Raw genomic sequence first — 15,147 nt, 5'->3', positions numbered from 1 at the left:
CCAATTAAAATATATTACGCAGTAGGTATTTAAGTGAATTTGAGTTCAATAACAGTACTATTAAAAATTAAAATACGTACGATTAATAGAAGAATAAAGAAAACACAAATTTGTACTTTGGTTATGTTCAACATGATCAGATACAGTAGGAGAAGGGTGTCTAAATTGGCATGCCTCATGCAGTTAGTCAGAAGTTCATTATACTGGTCATATGTAGTACATGATTGTATAGTAAACGGAGTAATGTTACTGGTAGGGCGTGCAGAAACTCTAAAGTTAACGTGTTGAAGAAGAATCAATTTTCCTACAGATGAAATTCTGAAGGAAGATTAAGTCTCGTGCAAGACTTCAACAACAGCCTACTAAAGATCATAAGTAGGTATATACATATCATATCGATCTTGCCAAGTTGTATTTAATGCAAAGTCACATAGAAAATTGGATGATTTTTTTTTATATAATCTAATTGTTGGCTTACATTTTTCCAATGTTTGAATATAGGTACTAATAATATTTTTTATTGGTTAAATCAATGTAGGGACTAAGTGTAAGAAACCTCCAAGTTGGTACTTCCTGACTGAAATGGACTTCTGCTGACGGCTGCAGCTTACACAAATTAAACGATTTGTACTACTTAGTAATTATTAGTTGTTGTATAGTCGTTGATTGCTAATATATTTTTGTATTACTATTGAATTCTAAGTTTTTTTTTTTTAATATGAATTAGCCATTTGGTTATAAAATGAGTTAGGTATTGTTTTAATTGTTTATAGATACTGTTGATATTGTGTATTAATAAGACTTACATTTTTTGATTTTATGCGTAGCTCATTTTAAACTTAATTTAAATATTAATATTGTTACATAGTATAAGAATGTAAATTATAGTAATATTACAATCTATATAGGTACAAACAATGAATATGTATAAAATACTCAACGAAATGCTTTATTTTAGAAGTGAAGGGGCTAAAATTGGCAATCTTATATACAAATCTGCATATTATTTCGAATAGTATCTCCAACTATTGTTGGTGACTTGTGTTACCAACAGCCTAATTCCAGCTCTAGTTTTCAGGGCTTAGCACCCGAATCATTTATTCGGGCTTTGGGTTTCAGGTGTTCAAACACCGGAATAAAAAATTTAAACAAACGTTCGGTTTTTAATAACTGTTATTATTCGGGTTGATATTAGTTAATACGGGCGTATTAAGTAGTCTAAAAAATATTGGTAATATTGGTAGGTAGGCTTCACTATATTTTATTCTAAGCATTAAATAAATTAATAATATGTAAAATATAAATTTCTATCATGGAAACTGGAAACTCAAACGTCCACCATTAAGGTTTAAAAAATAATTACCCTTATTATTGTATTTTTTTTCCTTTTGTTAAGGTGTAGGTATTTGTAACTCATACTTTGAACCATACAGGTGGTTCAGAAGAAGTTATTGATCTTACAACAATAGTATTTACTAGTTGTAGTTTAGTAGCTTGTACTTTGAAGCATACATGGTAAAAATTTTTTTTAATCGTTTAAAATTAGTATTTTGACGAAAGTCGTCAAAATTGCGAAATTTAGCAAAATATTTTGTAGTTAAAATTGCATAAAATGTTTAATATAATTCCCTAAGATTTGAAAAATTATTAAAAGGGTTCTCATAAATTGTTATTACAGGAATTAAAAAATAAAGTTTAACGTAATTCAACGAGTATTTTTCATGAGCGTCTTAAGTTTAAAATTGGACAAAATTGGATAACTCAATGACTATCCTTATATTTTGTTGTTATTCAAAAACGAATAACTGTATATACTTTTATATTAGCATTTTCTAGGCTGGAACAACAAAAATATTGTTCATTGTAAATTTATTCAGTAGTATTTCAGTATAAATTAAATGTTAAATGTACGTCATTACACCCTAATATCAACATCAGTAAAGGAAAATGTTTTGTATATGTTTAATTTATCTTATCATTTATGCAAATACAATAATATATAATTAATAATTATATTAGTTTATAATAGTCATTATTGAAATTAAACTAATATTGTTTAATATTCAGCACCGGCCATTGAAAATCTAATAATAAATGTCACGGAATTGACCAATACGACAGTATCTCTTCAGTGGTCGCCTCCTAAATTCACGAATGGTGTTGTCCGTTACTATCATATTGATTATTATTTGGACGATGATCAGCAGCATGATTTGAATGATACATATTTTGATGAACAGCAAGTCATACATAAACAACGTCGTCTAACGGTTCATAACACAGAGGTTAGTGTTGTAATATGTATGTACAATATAATACAGGGTTTATCTTATGACGTTGTACGCGTCGTTTTTTATTTAATGATTGTGGATCGATAATGAAGAATTTAAAAAAACAACAAAAAAACACGGGTTTCTTTAATTTTTACTGGGAATTTTTTTTTAATAACAATTTTTTTTATTTTTAAACACGCAGTTATATTAACGTCAAAATCAACTTTACTCTTTAAAATGGTAACAACTATATTTTAAATGGATTCTTTTAGAGATTTTTTGTCCTGATAGTCAAACTATCAACTTTGGTAGTTTATTAAGGGCCGTGAAGTTGGCCGCACAATGTAAACATTTTGGCTTCAAATTTTGTCAAAATATCTCTGATGTACAGTGGGTTACAAGAGGGTCATTGTAATGGATGGTGTTAAATTTGAATTCAATGATAAAATATCATTGTATAAGAAAAATGGTTCTGAACGAAAACGGTCAGTCAGCCGATATGATATTAGGTACCAAGTATATTTGATGATATTATTGTGAATAAAAGAATTTATATATAACCTATTTACACGGAAGCTTGTTTTACATTTTCAATCCTTAGCTATAAAAGTTGAACATTTTATAAATTTTAAACTACAAAATAATTTTTAAATTTTAAATTTGATAAATTTTGTCAATATTCGAACTTAAAATGTTTATAAAAATATTGTGCCTATGTATTTTTAATATTTTTCAACTGCTATTGTAACAATATGTCAGGAGCCTTGTATAAAATGTTCACGCTTTTTTACCCAACAAATAAAATTTTCAATTTTCAATTTTTTATTCTACTAATTTTTTATCCTACAAAGGTTTTTAGATTTTTATGGAAAATTAAAGGAAAATGAATAAAAAAAGCCTAGTTAAGTTAAAATTATTAAAATTTAACTATGCTCCTTTTATTAATATTCGATTTTTTATTATATGTCAATTTTTTATTCAACTGATTTTTTATCATATTTAGGTTTTTTAGATTTTAATTTTTTTTCTAGGGTTTTTTAATCTAACTAACCTTTTTTTATTCAACATTTTGTTTAATATAAACTTTTTATTTAGCTGTTTTTTTTAATTTTTTATCCTATTAAGATATTTTTTAAATTTAACTAGGCTTTTTATTAATTTTTTTCGACCAACTTCTTATATAAATTAATAAATTAGGGAGGAATGACTAACAAATTTTAAATTCATGCTTGCAAATACTTACGAATTGCGCAGGATGATCAAAGTTCAAAAAGCTCGATAAAGCACGGGCAACTTATTTTTAAGGATAATTAAGGGGGGATGACTTACAAAATTTAAATTCATGCTTACAAATACTTACAAATTGTCAACGACATTTTGGCATAGTCAAAAACTTTGAAATGCCAAAACGGTCAATGTTCGCGAAATTTTGCCATGATTTAAACTTTTGAGGATAATTTAAAACGGCTGTACTTACAAATTACCAAATTGTGCTTACATAAACTAACAAATGACTTACAAATTTTCAACAAAATTTTCACATTGTGTGGCCAACTTTACGGACCTAGTTTATTAACTATGGTCCTCTAAAGTTTATTAAATTCTATAAAAGGTAGGTAGACAGTGGCGTATTTTCAAATTTTTCTGGGGCGGGGTCCTCAGTTTATACATAATTAATATAAACTATGATATCTTGTAATAGTTACGTCCTTATGAAGTTTTTAGAGGAAGTTGAACAAAATATATAATAATAATAGTATAGTCTTATGTAATATTATATATATATATATTGTATTTAGCACCACATAATATGATAACTGATAAGTATTGTTATAAAATAAATTCCAGTCGTCTCGATTTTTTTGCCAACTCCTCTATCACTTCATCAACAGTGATTTCAACTTCCCTGTGAATATTTAACATGGCCAATCCGTTAAGTCTTTTCTAAAACAAAACAACCACAAATATTAGTTTTAAAAATAAAATGTTTTAATAATATTGTATTACCTCAGATATTGTATTTCATAGATATGTTTTAATTATTTTTAGTGATGAAAAAGTCCGTTCGTTTGAAGCCGTAGATATAGGAAGTGTAGACAAAATTTGAAATAACTTATTAACTCCTGGATATATGTCTGCATTACACAACTTCAGTGCATATATTGAATTTTTTGGTTTTATTTCCAATTTTTTAAGTTTCCTTTGCCACAGTTGGAACTCTTCTATTATTGAATTATTACCATTTAAATCTTCTTCATAAAATACAGCTAATTTTTTGAATTCTTCTTTTGTAGAATTCTCGTCGAAATGAGAGTGAAAACTTGACAAAATATCAATATAATTAAGAAATTTAGATTTTAATTGACTTATAAAAGAGTCTAAGTATGGAATAAAAACCGATATGCGAAAATATTCTTCAGGATTATTAGCAGGGTTCGGGACTTATAGCTCTAAAAAGCACTAAAATATGCGCTTATATATGACCCAATAAACTTAAAAATATGCACTAAAAAATTTAAAAAAAAATTAAAAATCATTAACAAAAAAGATTTATTTGATATAATATGTATTAATAAATAGGTATATATAATATATTAATTTTTTTAAATCTTAGTGCCTTTGTGATTGCATTGAACTATTAGATGTTTTCGAACATTTTCGAACTGGAAGGCTCTTCTATTATCGGCTAGAATAGGGTGTTCCAAAGTGAAAACTTGACAAAATATCAATATGATTAAGAAATCTAGATTTTAATTGACTTATAAAAGAGTCTAAGTATGGAATAAAAACCGATATGCGAAAATATTCTTCAGGATTATTAGTTTGTACGTTTATTCTATGTACTTGTCTTTTATTAATTCTCGGAATTGTCATTGTCACATTGAACTTGTCAGCAATTTTTTTGGCAGCTAAAAAAATGTCTTTTTAACGTCTTGAACATGTATCTGTGTTAGCTGTTGTAACTAATTTTAAACTATATTTTGTTCACGGGAAAAAACTATATGTCTATATCCGCGCGATGCTTACATAAATCGGATTCTGCAAATATGTAAGAATTTTAGTTTTTTTTTTTTTTATGAGAGGTTCCGGGGGGGGGGGGGGGGGGGTCCAGTACCCCTGGACCCCCCCCCCGTAAATACGCCACTGTAAGTAGATACTTTAATTGAAATAATTTGTATACATTTGAACATTTCATGTTATTTATATAAACCTTATCACCAAACCTTATCAACAAACCGACGTCTTATTTATCGCTTCCTCAAACTTTTGAATATTGACCGACCTGATGATCTAATTGACCGACATACGTGTGACATCCTTTATAGGTGAAACTTATATAATTAAAACGACTAGGCCTTCTTAAACGGTATTCACCATCAGTGAGTTACATAGGCTGCAGCTAGTAATTTAATAAGATCATATACAGACTTACAATGGATGGAGCCATGTTCGGGTAACTCGTGTAAACAATTTAACGTACATAATACGACGAGTCTCTGAATTAGGTGATTGATGTAGGTACACATGCGTGAGGTGTACCTTTGCATATTTAGCCTTTAATCGTTAATTAGCTTATATTATATATTTTATAAATTCAAATAGATAAATTTGCGACATAATTTCATTTTACGCATGCACAGTTTAATCTTCTAATTCAGAGACTTGTCACGCACATGTGCTTCAAATTATCGGGACATGGGTCCATCTATAGTATACCTATGACTAGTTAAAGTTTGCCTATATAGATAGTATACAGAGTGAGGATTACCCATTAGTCGTAGAGGGGATTCACCACCCGGACAAAACCCACGGATTTTTGCCTGTTTACCTATAAACTAAAAATATTATTAAAAATCATAAGATTATTGAAAATAAATCTTATTAATATTAATGTGTATTATATTATATTGCTATTGGTTAAGTGGGTATGTTTGTTGATTTGTGTTATTATTTTTTGTCAATATATATATATATATATATACAAATGAATGTTAGACTTCTAGGAAATATGGCTACTAAAATGGTTGGTGTATGTATCAACATGTGAGGGCAACTGGTACATTTGGTTGAGGGCAAATTGTATATTTTTAAAATCCTGAAAACAGTAGTGAGGTACTGGCAGTACTGGTCAACACCTGGCGGGTGTGCGTGCGTCCGTTGAATACATTGTGGACAAAAGAACATTTTTTACACCCTTGGACAATTATTGACAACAATATTTTTTATTCTTAATATGTTAAGAAAAAAATCCAAAAAGTGTATAATAATATTTAAAAATTAAAAACAATCAATTGTATTTCTCAGTGTCACCTGGATCACCTTGAAAGTTATGCAAGATATACAATTACCATCACAGAATGCACATCAGTTTGTTCAGAGAGTTCACTTCCCATACAAGTGCAAACAGCTGTCGGGCGTGAGTTTAAAACTTTAAACTAATTCAAATACGTTTCAATATTGTACATACATATTTATATATAGTGCCAGGAAGAGTTAGTCAACTAAATGTATTAAAAACCAGAGATGGGATAAATGTATCATGGACAAGACCCGTGAAACCAGCCGGTCCGATTGATTATTATGATTTGATTATAGCGCATGACAGTAGGCCCACAAATTCACAATCTACAAATGGCAGTTCATCTTCATCCACCGCTTTAGATTCCATACGATTACAGGAAAATTCAAACAATTTAATTTACCAATTTATACCAAATTGTAAGTATTACAATTTACTAAACATAGTAGGTTTTTAATATAATTGTATTATTTTTTTTTTACTTAGTTAAGGATAAACTCCATCCTTGTGAACGTCTACAACGTCATAACTGTAATCATAAATTTTGGAGTCAACAAAAGTTTTTATTTGCTGTACGAGCTGTGAATAGAAATCCACTTGATCTTGAAAGGCCATATTATGGTCAGTGGTCGGTACCTAGGCCGGTCAGGGTTTGTTCTCTCGGGTAATAATTATCTATGACAATTTTATTCTAATACATTTAAAATCTTCAAATTATTTAATATGATAATTATTATACATTTATAATAACAAAGGTATTTAATGAATCATTATAAACATAATATTATGCTTATTCTATAAAAACAATATTTGGGTAAATAATATTATAATTTATGAACACTAGGCTAAGGCATGTATTTATCAAGTTAAAAGTATGAAATAATAAAATATATATTTTTTGAGTCACTGCGTTCACTGAAATCATTAATCTTATAATAAATGAAAGTATTAGGCTGTAATTTATAAACAAGATTTTTTTTATGTATTAGGCGGGTGCAATTGTAGAGAAGCAATCTCAATGATAATGGTGATGAGCAATGGTAGAGCACTACAAGAGAACGCTGAAGTATAGCTTAATTGTGCAAAATGTTTAAATAACTGTAATTATAAACATAATATTATCTTATCGTTCTCAATATTCAACTATAAAAAAATATAATTAATTGGCATATAATATTAATTTATTGATACTATATTGATTCGATTAACCATGTGGCCTTACACAATGGTACATTTTTTGTTTTTATGCTCCAAATCGACAAATATTTTACCTACCGGTTAATTATCGTTGGCCTCTCAGGGAGAGAAAATTCATATTTTATATTCTGAGTAAAACAATTAATGCATTTTAATTGAAATCGTAGAAAATTCCTAGTAGTTATAAAAAGCGTCAGGAAAAACCAAAAAAGAAAAAGATGGGTAAGTGGATGTCGCTTTAATGTACAGTAGGTTACAAGTGGGTCATTATAATGGATGGTGTTAAATTTGAATTAAATGGTATAATATCATTGTATAAAAAAAATTAATATGTATTTTTAATATTTTTCATCTGCTATTGTAACAATATATCAGGGGCATTGCATTAAACTTTCACGCTTTTTACCCAACAAATAAAGTTTTATTGACATTCATAGAAAAATGACTAATAAAATTGGAAACAGAAAATGTTCCTTAATAGTTCAAAACAAATCAAAATATTTTGAAAATTGTATGGTGTATAGAAAATGAAAATATACACATTCAGTAAAATTGTCATATATCTACAGGTATTCGTTTTTGAATAACAACAAAATAGCAAAATCGTTACATGAGAAATCGAGTAAATATCAAATGTTGTAAAAATATGAATTTCAAACGCTCATAAAAATTTATTTTGATTTGCTTGTAGACATTTTTTTTTTTTGATAAAGGTAGACAATTATCAAGGTAGACAAATTATGAAAAATTTTGTATTACATTTTCAAATCTTACATTTCAAAGGACAAATTTTTATGAATTCTCAACTCAAAATAATTTGCTAATTTTCGTGGTTTTCCCGTATTTTGTTAAGATATGAACTTTAAATGCTTATGAAAAAAAACTGTGACTAAGGATTTTTAATACTTTTCAAATGTCATTGTAACAATATAGCAGGAGTCTTGTATTAACATTTCAAGCTTTTTTACTCAACAAATAAAGTTTTATTGATATTTATAGACAAATGACTAATAAAATTGGAAACAGAAAATATTCCTTAACAGTTCAAAACAAATCAAAATATTTTGAACATTTTATAGTGCATTGAAAATGCAAATATAAACGACCAGTGAAAATGTCATGTATATTCGTTCATTTGTTTTAGAGTTATATTTTAGGTTATCCATTAACATTACAAAGGTCAAAGACTGACGACTTTGTCTCCGCTCAAACCGACAGAATTGTTTTTTGTATGCGATAAACATTACAGAAACCTACCAACTCAATGGTGATGTTATTATGTTAATGTGTTATTATTTTTTGAAATGGTTCTTACTTCTTACTTAATGTCTTGTTTAGTGTTTGTATGAATAATATTAATACTCTGTCGATTTTGTACTTGAGTTGCAAAATATACATTAGTTGATAAATTTAACGCTAGATGTCGGATACAATATGAGTTTTTAATTCAATTATTATTGTTACATTCATGTTTAATAACTGAATTTATGTTATAATAAAACTTATATTATATTCACTATAGAGTCGAGTAGTTGACATGTGCTTATGGAAATCATAACAACCATTGAACAGTCTTAAACAGTATTTATTAATAAAAAAATTGTCAAAACTTAAAAAACCTGAATTTGAAATACTTTTAAATAAAATATAGAAAACACAATACAAATTTACATTAAGTACCTTATCTATACCTTATCTATCTACGATACACACTGTAACTTGGAAGAATATATTATTGATTCCACTGTGACTTGGCATGAATTCAAGGGGGGGGGGGCACGATAGCGATTGCATGATAGCCACCACTAAATTCCATAAAAAATTTTAATTATTATAATGTCAAACAATGATAGAAATTAATTAGAAACAATAGGTTATTAGAATTAATAGACATTTCGAGTGTAAATCTACAAATATTTTTTTTGAACGTCTTAAGTATAAATTTTGACAATATATGTTAAAATTATAAACAATTTTAAATCATTTTACTGTTCAAAATGTCCAAGATGTTAACTAATAGCTAAATTTTATTGCTAAGGATTAAAAACAGGGACTAGAACCTATAGATGATTTTTACAGTTACGGTTCCTGTTCAGTTCCCAGAAAAACTAAAATGTCGGTTCCAGTTCTGGTTCTATTCCCGGAAAACTCATATTTAGATCTCGATGTCTTTTCGATTCTTAAAAAATAAAAAAATTGTTACCTGTTTTAGTGTTATACTTACATAAAAAAAATTGTAAAGTGAAAGTAACGGTTCCGGTATTAAAATTAATTTGAATAAGGGTTTCAGTGAGGTTTCGATTCCCTATATTCAAAGGGTTCTGGTTCCAAAACTGGTTTTTTGATAAGGTTCCAGTCCCTGATTGAAAATTTAATACATGGTTTCTTATAAGAATTTGATACTATAACTAAAAAATGTACAAACATGGTTTTTTTTTATAGTTATTTAAAGTACAAATGTGAACACAATTTGATATTTGAACGAAGAATAATGATTTTATGAAATGTTATATTGAAGGTTTATTTATTTCCAATTTAAAGAAATATTTATTATAATACAATATTATTAAGTAAAATACTAAATATTAATTCAGTCTAGAGCTTATTTACTTATGGCAACCTTCTATCATTTTTATAAACTTAAGATTATACCCTTGTAACCAGGCCGCAAAATCCACAGAAGCAACAGGTGAAATTCCTCAGTAAAAGGCCTCCTTAAGCTGCGGGCCAATTGAAAGCGATTTCAGTTTTTGCATAATACATATATTATTGTTGTTATGCAATATTATAGTATTTATTCGTTTTGTTTAGAAGTGAAAAATAATGAATAGAACAAAAGTTGTTAAATAAATATGAAACACTCCATATATTATTCACTCAATTACGTCAAATACGTCAATGTAAGAAATAGCCTTTCTTTTGCAGGCTATTCGAAAGTTGGTGTCTTCTTTTTCGATTTCCCTTCTTATAGATTCAAAAATAATTCAAAAAGTAGGTTCACTCATGCGACAGTACTCAAAAAAACTTGACTTGATCATTTTTAATTTACTGAACAGCGTATGAAATTCTCCTTCAGATAGCTTATGATCGTTTATTCGTTGGACCCATAAACGGTTCTTAACAAAATTTACCTTAACATCGATTAAAGCAGCACTTTCAACCACTTTCAACATTTTTCGGGACGTTATCTTTGTTGACGATCAAATAAGCAAATGAAAAATATAATGGTCACGCCCGAGGTTAAACAAAGAATGTAAAAGCACTGATTTGCAATGCACCATTGTATACTTCTTAATGTTGTCTTATAAGTTGTTGTTAGAAATATATTATACGTAAAATGACCTACAAGATTAGGGAATTTATTTTAAGTGCTTATTAGGTAATACTGTAATAGGTACTTACTACTAACTATAATAACAATTAATACTACAAATATCTACATCAACTGTCTCATTTACGTTAGATTTCAGTCACTCAAATTTCAAACAAAATTATTTGAACCTGCAGTGCCAGGTCTTCGTATTCTATCTTTGTCTAGGATCCCAAGCATTGGAATTGAGGTACTGTTAATAAGTAGATAATAATAAAACAGTAGCCGGTGGAGTCGATATAAATATACCTTATATTCAAAACAGGATAATTCTGACAGGCGTTGTCTCAGGGTATTAAAATAATTTTAATCTATAATTTATTTCAAATTAAAAATGTATTGATATAAAAATCATTACCTAGATAAAAATTAACTAAATAAATTGACACGCTTTTTAAAATTGTGATGTATGCAATTAATTAGTTTGTCTTACGCATTGCGTAGCTGATATATATAAAATATTCAATATATTATTTGATATATTTTATTAGATTTAACACTGGGGAATTTATACCTAGCTAAGACGCTATCAGTATCTTAGTATGGACAGAACTAAGTAGGTAATAGACATGGTATTAATAGCCGCCGAAGTCAATACTTAATCGGTGGAATTGATATGCGCTCATTCACAAATCTAGGTATGGATTTCTATTTAAGAACTTAAGAGGTACCTACATAACTACATAAGTGTTGTATAAATGAAGGAAAGAATAAAAAGAGGTACCACAAATCTTGAAATATAAATTGTCAATCGGTCTTTTAGTTTCTATATACAGTGTCCAGTGAACTATCGTTATAAGTTGTAAGTTATAACTACAGGTATAAGCTTAAAAACCTTTTTTTCATAATAACAATTCCTATTTGAACTATCTTTATTATTAATAGGTATGCAAAATATTAAGAAGGATATATTGTATACAATTATGTATTATATCTGTCTGAAACAAACTGTAGAATGAAAGAACTTGATTTGTGACTAAATGTTCCAACAAACATCATTTTTTACGAAAGCTTGGTAATTACAATATTATTTATTGCGTTAAAAGTAAAGGGTAAAAGTATTATCGTAATTGTAAATTAATAAAATATAAACTAATATAACATAATTACTGAATACTGACTGCGAACAACGTAAATGTATTTCATTTTTATTGTACCTATTCAATTTTTCTTTTAATGTTTTCAACTAATCAACTTCAAAGGTATAAATCATTTTTAAGATGGATTATATTTTAATGAACATGGATAATGTAATCCTTCACCACTAAAAGGCGATATTGCCTTTATATAAATTAGGTGGATTAATAAAATATCACAATATGGTGGTTACTCTGTTGACTCACTTGACTGCTATTGCTTATATAAACGAGGTTAATAAATTTCAATTCTTTCATTAAAAATATATTTGAAAAAAAGTTGGGCAAGTGGGTACCATTCTGTTGTACAATAGGTATCGAATGGGTCACTGTAATAGATGTGTTATTGATTGAGTTCAATGATATATCATGATTGTATATGAAAAACGATTTTGAATGGAGACGGTCTGTTGTCTGTTGACCTATCTATATCACAAATTAGTGTATTTCATGATATATTTTCTGATATTGTAAAAGTTCTATAGGTACTTACTTATTATTTGTTTTTAACAAATTAATAAAATATTAAACAATAGATAACAGTAATTTTAAAGATTAATTTATGTTGTATTCATATTATTTATTTATCTATAGTAAGTTTATAAATCATGTAAAATGTACGGTAATTTCTATAATTACTAATATTATGTAAAATGTAATAATAACATTATTTTGAGAGCTTATACAAGTTTTAGACCTGTGTTTATATGGTCCTAAATCTATTATTATGTTCAAATTTCAAACCATTCATTGATTTTACTACTTTATAAGTAATTACCTGTAAGTTAATTTTAATAGAATATTTTTTTCCTTTTAGATAATAAGACAACTATGTTCTATAAAAATGTTAGTAATTTTGTTAAATTTAACTTCTACAAATTGTATGATTAATGATATCAAATAACATTATATTTCATCCAAATTTTTTCGGACAACTTTTGGTGGTTGTTGGATTCCATCAAGTTTCTTGTGACATAAACCCACGCGTTTATGCTGTGTATTTTTAAATGTTTGGACATTTATATTATTTTAATTTATTTTTAACTTATAATTTTCTATCTGATTGAACTTATGTTAAAAAATATGCATGTATAAAAAATAAAAATAATAGCTCATCAAAACATGGTTTTTTATATAACTTCAAATCACCTGTGGAAGTTGACTGAATATCCAAATCTCTACTTCCACAATTTTAAAATGGTTTTGATTTTATACAAACTTGAAATTTTTAAATTTTTAAATTTAATAGAATTTTAACAATATTTATGAATCGTACAAAACTCCAATCTACGTCACAGCTTTTAATATTCTATTTTAGTACTTAACCAAACGATTTCATAACAATAATTATCTTATCAGTCAATAATCGTATTTCGTAAGTTTGATATATGAATGGAGTTATTTATAATTTTAGTTTTTGAGGCCTAGTGAGGTATTTATGCAGGTACAAATAGTATTATAATCAAACATTACTAGTTAATGGATATTAAACACACAATCGTTATTTACTCAGTTAACCCTGTTAAGCAATACATAGGCACATATAAAACGTATAATATAATTAAAATAGTTTAATGAATAATGATATTCTAAGTTTGTGTATAATCTTAGTGCCAATTAGGAATATTGACGTTAATACGTGTTAAAGCCAGTTTTTCAATTGTATTTTACAGTTTATAATACTTGTCTGTCAACATTATCTTCTAGTTAAGCCATTGATACAATCTCACTTAGGTTAGGTATCAAGTATATTTTTATGCAAAGAAAGTATTTTGTTTGAATCCCGAGTTAAGTTACTGAGTATTACGAAATATTAATAAGTAATACGAATATTATTCTATTCATATTTTATAACATTCATACTATACTTATTGATTCAAAATTAAAATACAAATACTACAATTATTGTTATTTTGTTCACCCTTATGCGGCTATGCACGTCTGTAATGTTGTTATTTGATGTATTTGTAAAGTTAAAATGTTGGGTTATAGTATTAAATAAGTAAAATAACTTGTTACTTGATGTTTGAACTAACTTTTAATTTTAATAGTTACTTTTTTTTAGCTTTTTTTGGAGGAGGAAATAACACTCCACTCCGGAAACTGTTTTTACATTCCTTTGGAGTCGAGTGCATCGTTTATTAAGAAACTTATACATTACAGTTATTAATGGGAATATGGGACAGCCCCCTCCACCCATTGACTGCATTTTACAATTTGCTTATAATAATGTAGGGCTCTTTGCCTCTACCTTTCGTATTATTGCCATCTCAGAGTATGACAAAATTAGGTAACTAGTTAATTTGTTCTATATTGCCTGTCGCTTTCTTCCTTCGTTGCATTTAGTCGTCATTACTCGGGTTATGTATAAGGAAATCATTCGCCACTTATTCTTCTCGTCCATAATTGTATTTATTATATTTTCTGGTTTAAATTCGTAGTCTATCTCGCCCGCTAGCTGACGCCTCCAATTTTCGAACGCATCACACTTAAAAAGAGTGTGTTTTTCGTCATCAGTTTCTGCGAGAAGAGAGAGGACATTTCGGTAAAACCAGCTTTTTATTTTGCATAGGTAATAATTGAAGCATCCATAGCCTGTGTTAGAAAATAATCGATATCACCGTGTCTTCTATTCATCCATTTCTCGACATTCAAGATTATCCATCGACCTTTCTAGTTAGTATAAAAGTATGCCACTGTCTCTGCAAGTACGAAAAAGCTCCACGCTCAAGGTGCAAGCGATCGGAGCAGACCGAATCGTAGAGCGCGGACTCACTGAAAAACCAATAGCTGTGTTCCATGCATATCAACGCACTGAGGAAGGGCAGTCCTGATAGGCACGTCAAAAGACCTCGACGTGGGTCCCCGAAT

General features: G+C 28.1%; 1 protein-coding gene across 1 annotated transcript; it reads left to right on the top strand.

Annotated features, from left to right (window-relative positions):
• The first annotated feature begins 1,947 nt into the window (after positions 1–1,947).
• Positions 1,948–8,976, top strand: LOC132949441 (cytokine receptor-like). Its single transcript, XM_061020333.1, has 6 exons — positions 1,948–1,954; positions 2,068–2,285; positions 6,579–6,690; positions 6,756–6,992; positions 7,060–7,237; positions 8,928–8,976. Exons 1-6 carry the CDS (start codon positions 1,948–1,950, stop codon positions 8,959–8,961), a joined length of 786 nt encoding a protein of 261 aa, XP_060876316.1. The 3' UTR covers positions 8,962–8,976.
• Positions 8,977–15,147: the final 6,171 nt, after the last annotated feature.

This window comes from Metopolophium dirhodum, chromosome 1, assembly GCF_019925205.1.
Source record: "Metopolophium dirhodum isolate CAU chromosome 1, ASM1992520v1, whole genome shotgun sequence".
NCBI classification, from domain to species: Eukaryota; Metazoa; Arthropoda; class Insecta; order Hemiptera; family Aphididae; genus Metopolophium; species Metopolophium dirhodum.
Note: the sequence above shows the minus strand (reverse complement) of the source record. Positions and strands in the feature narration are given on the sequence as shown.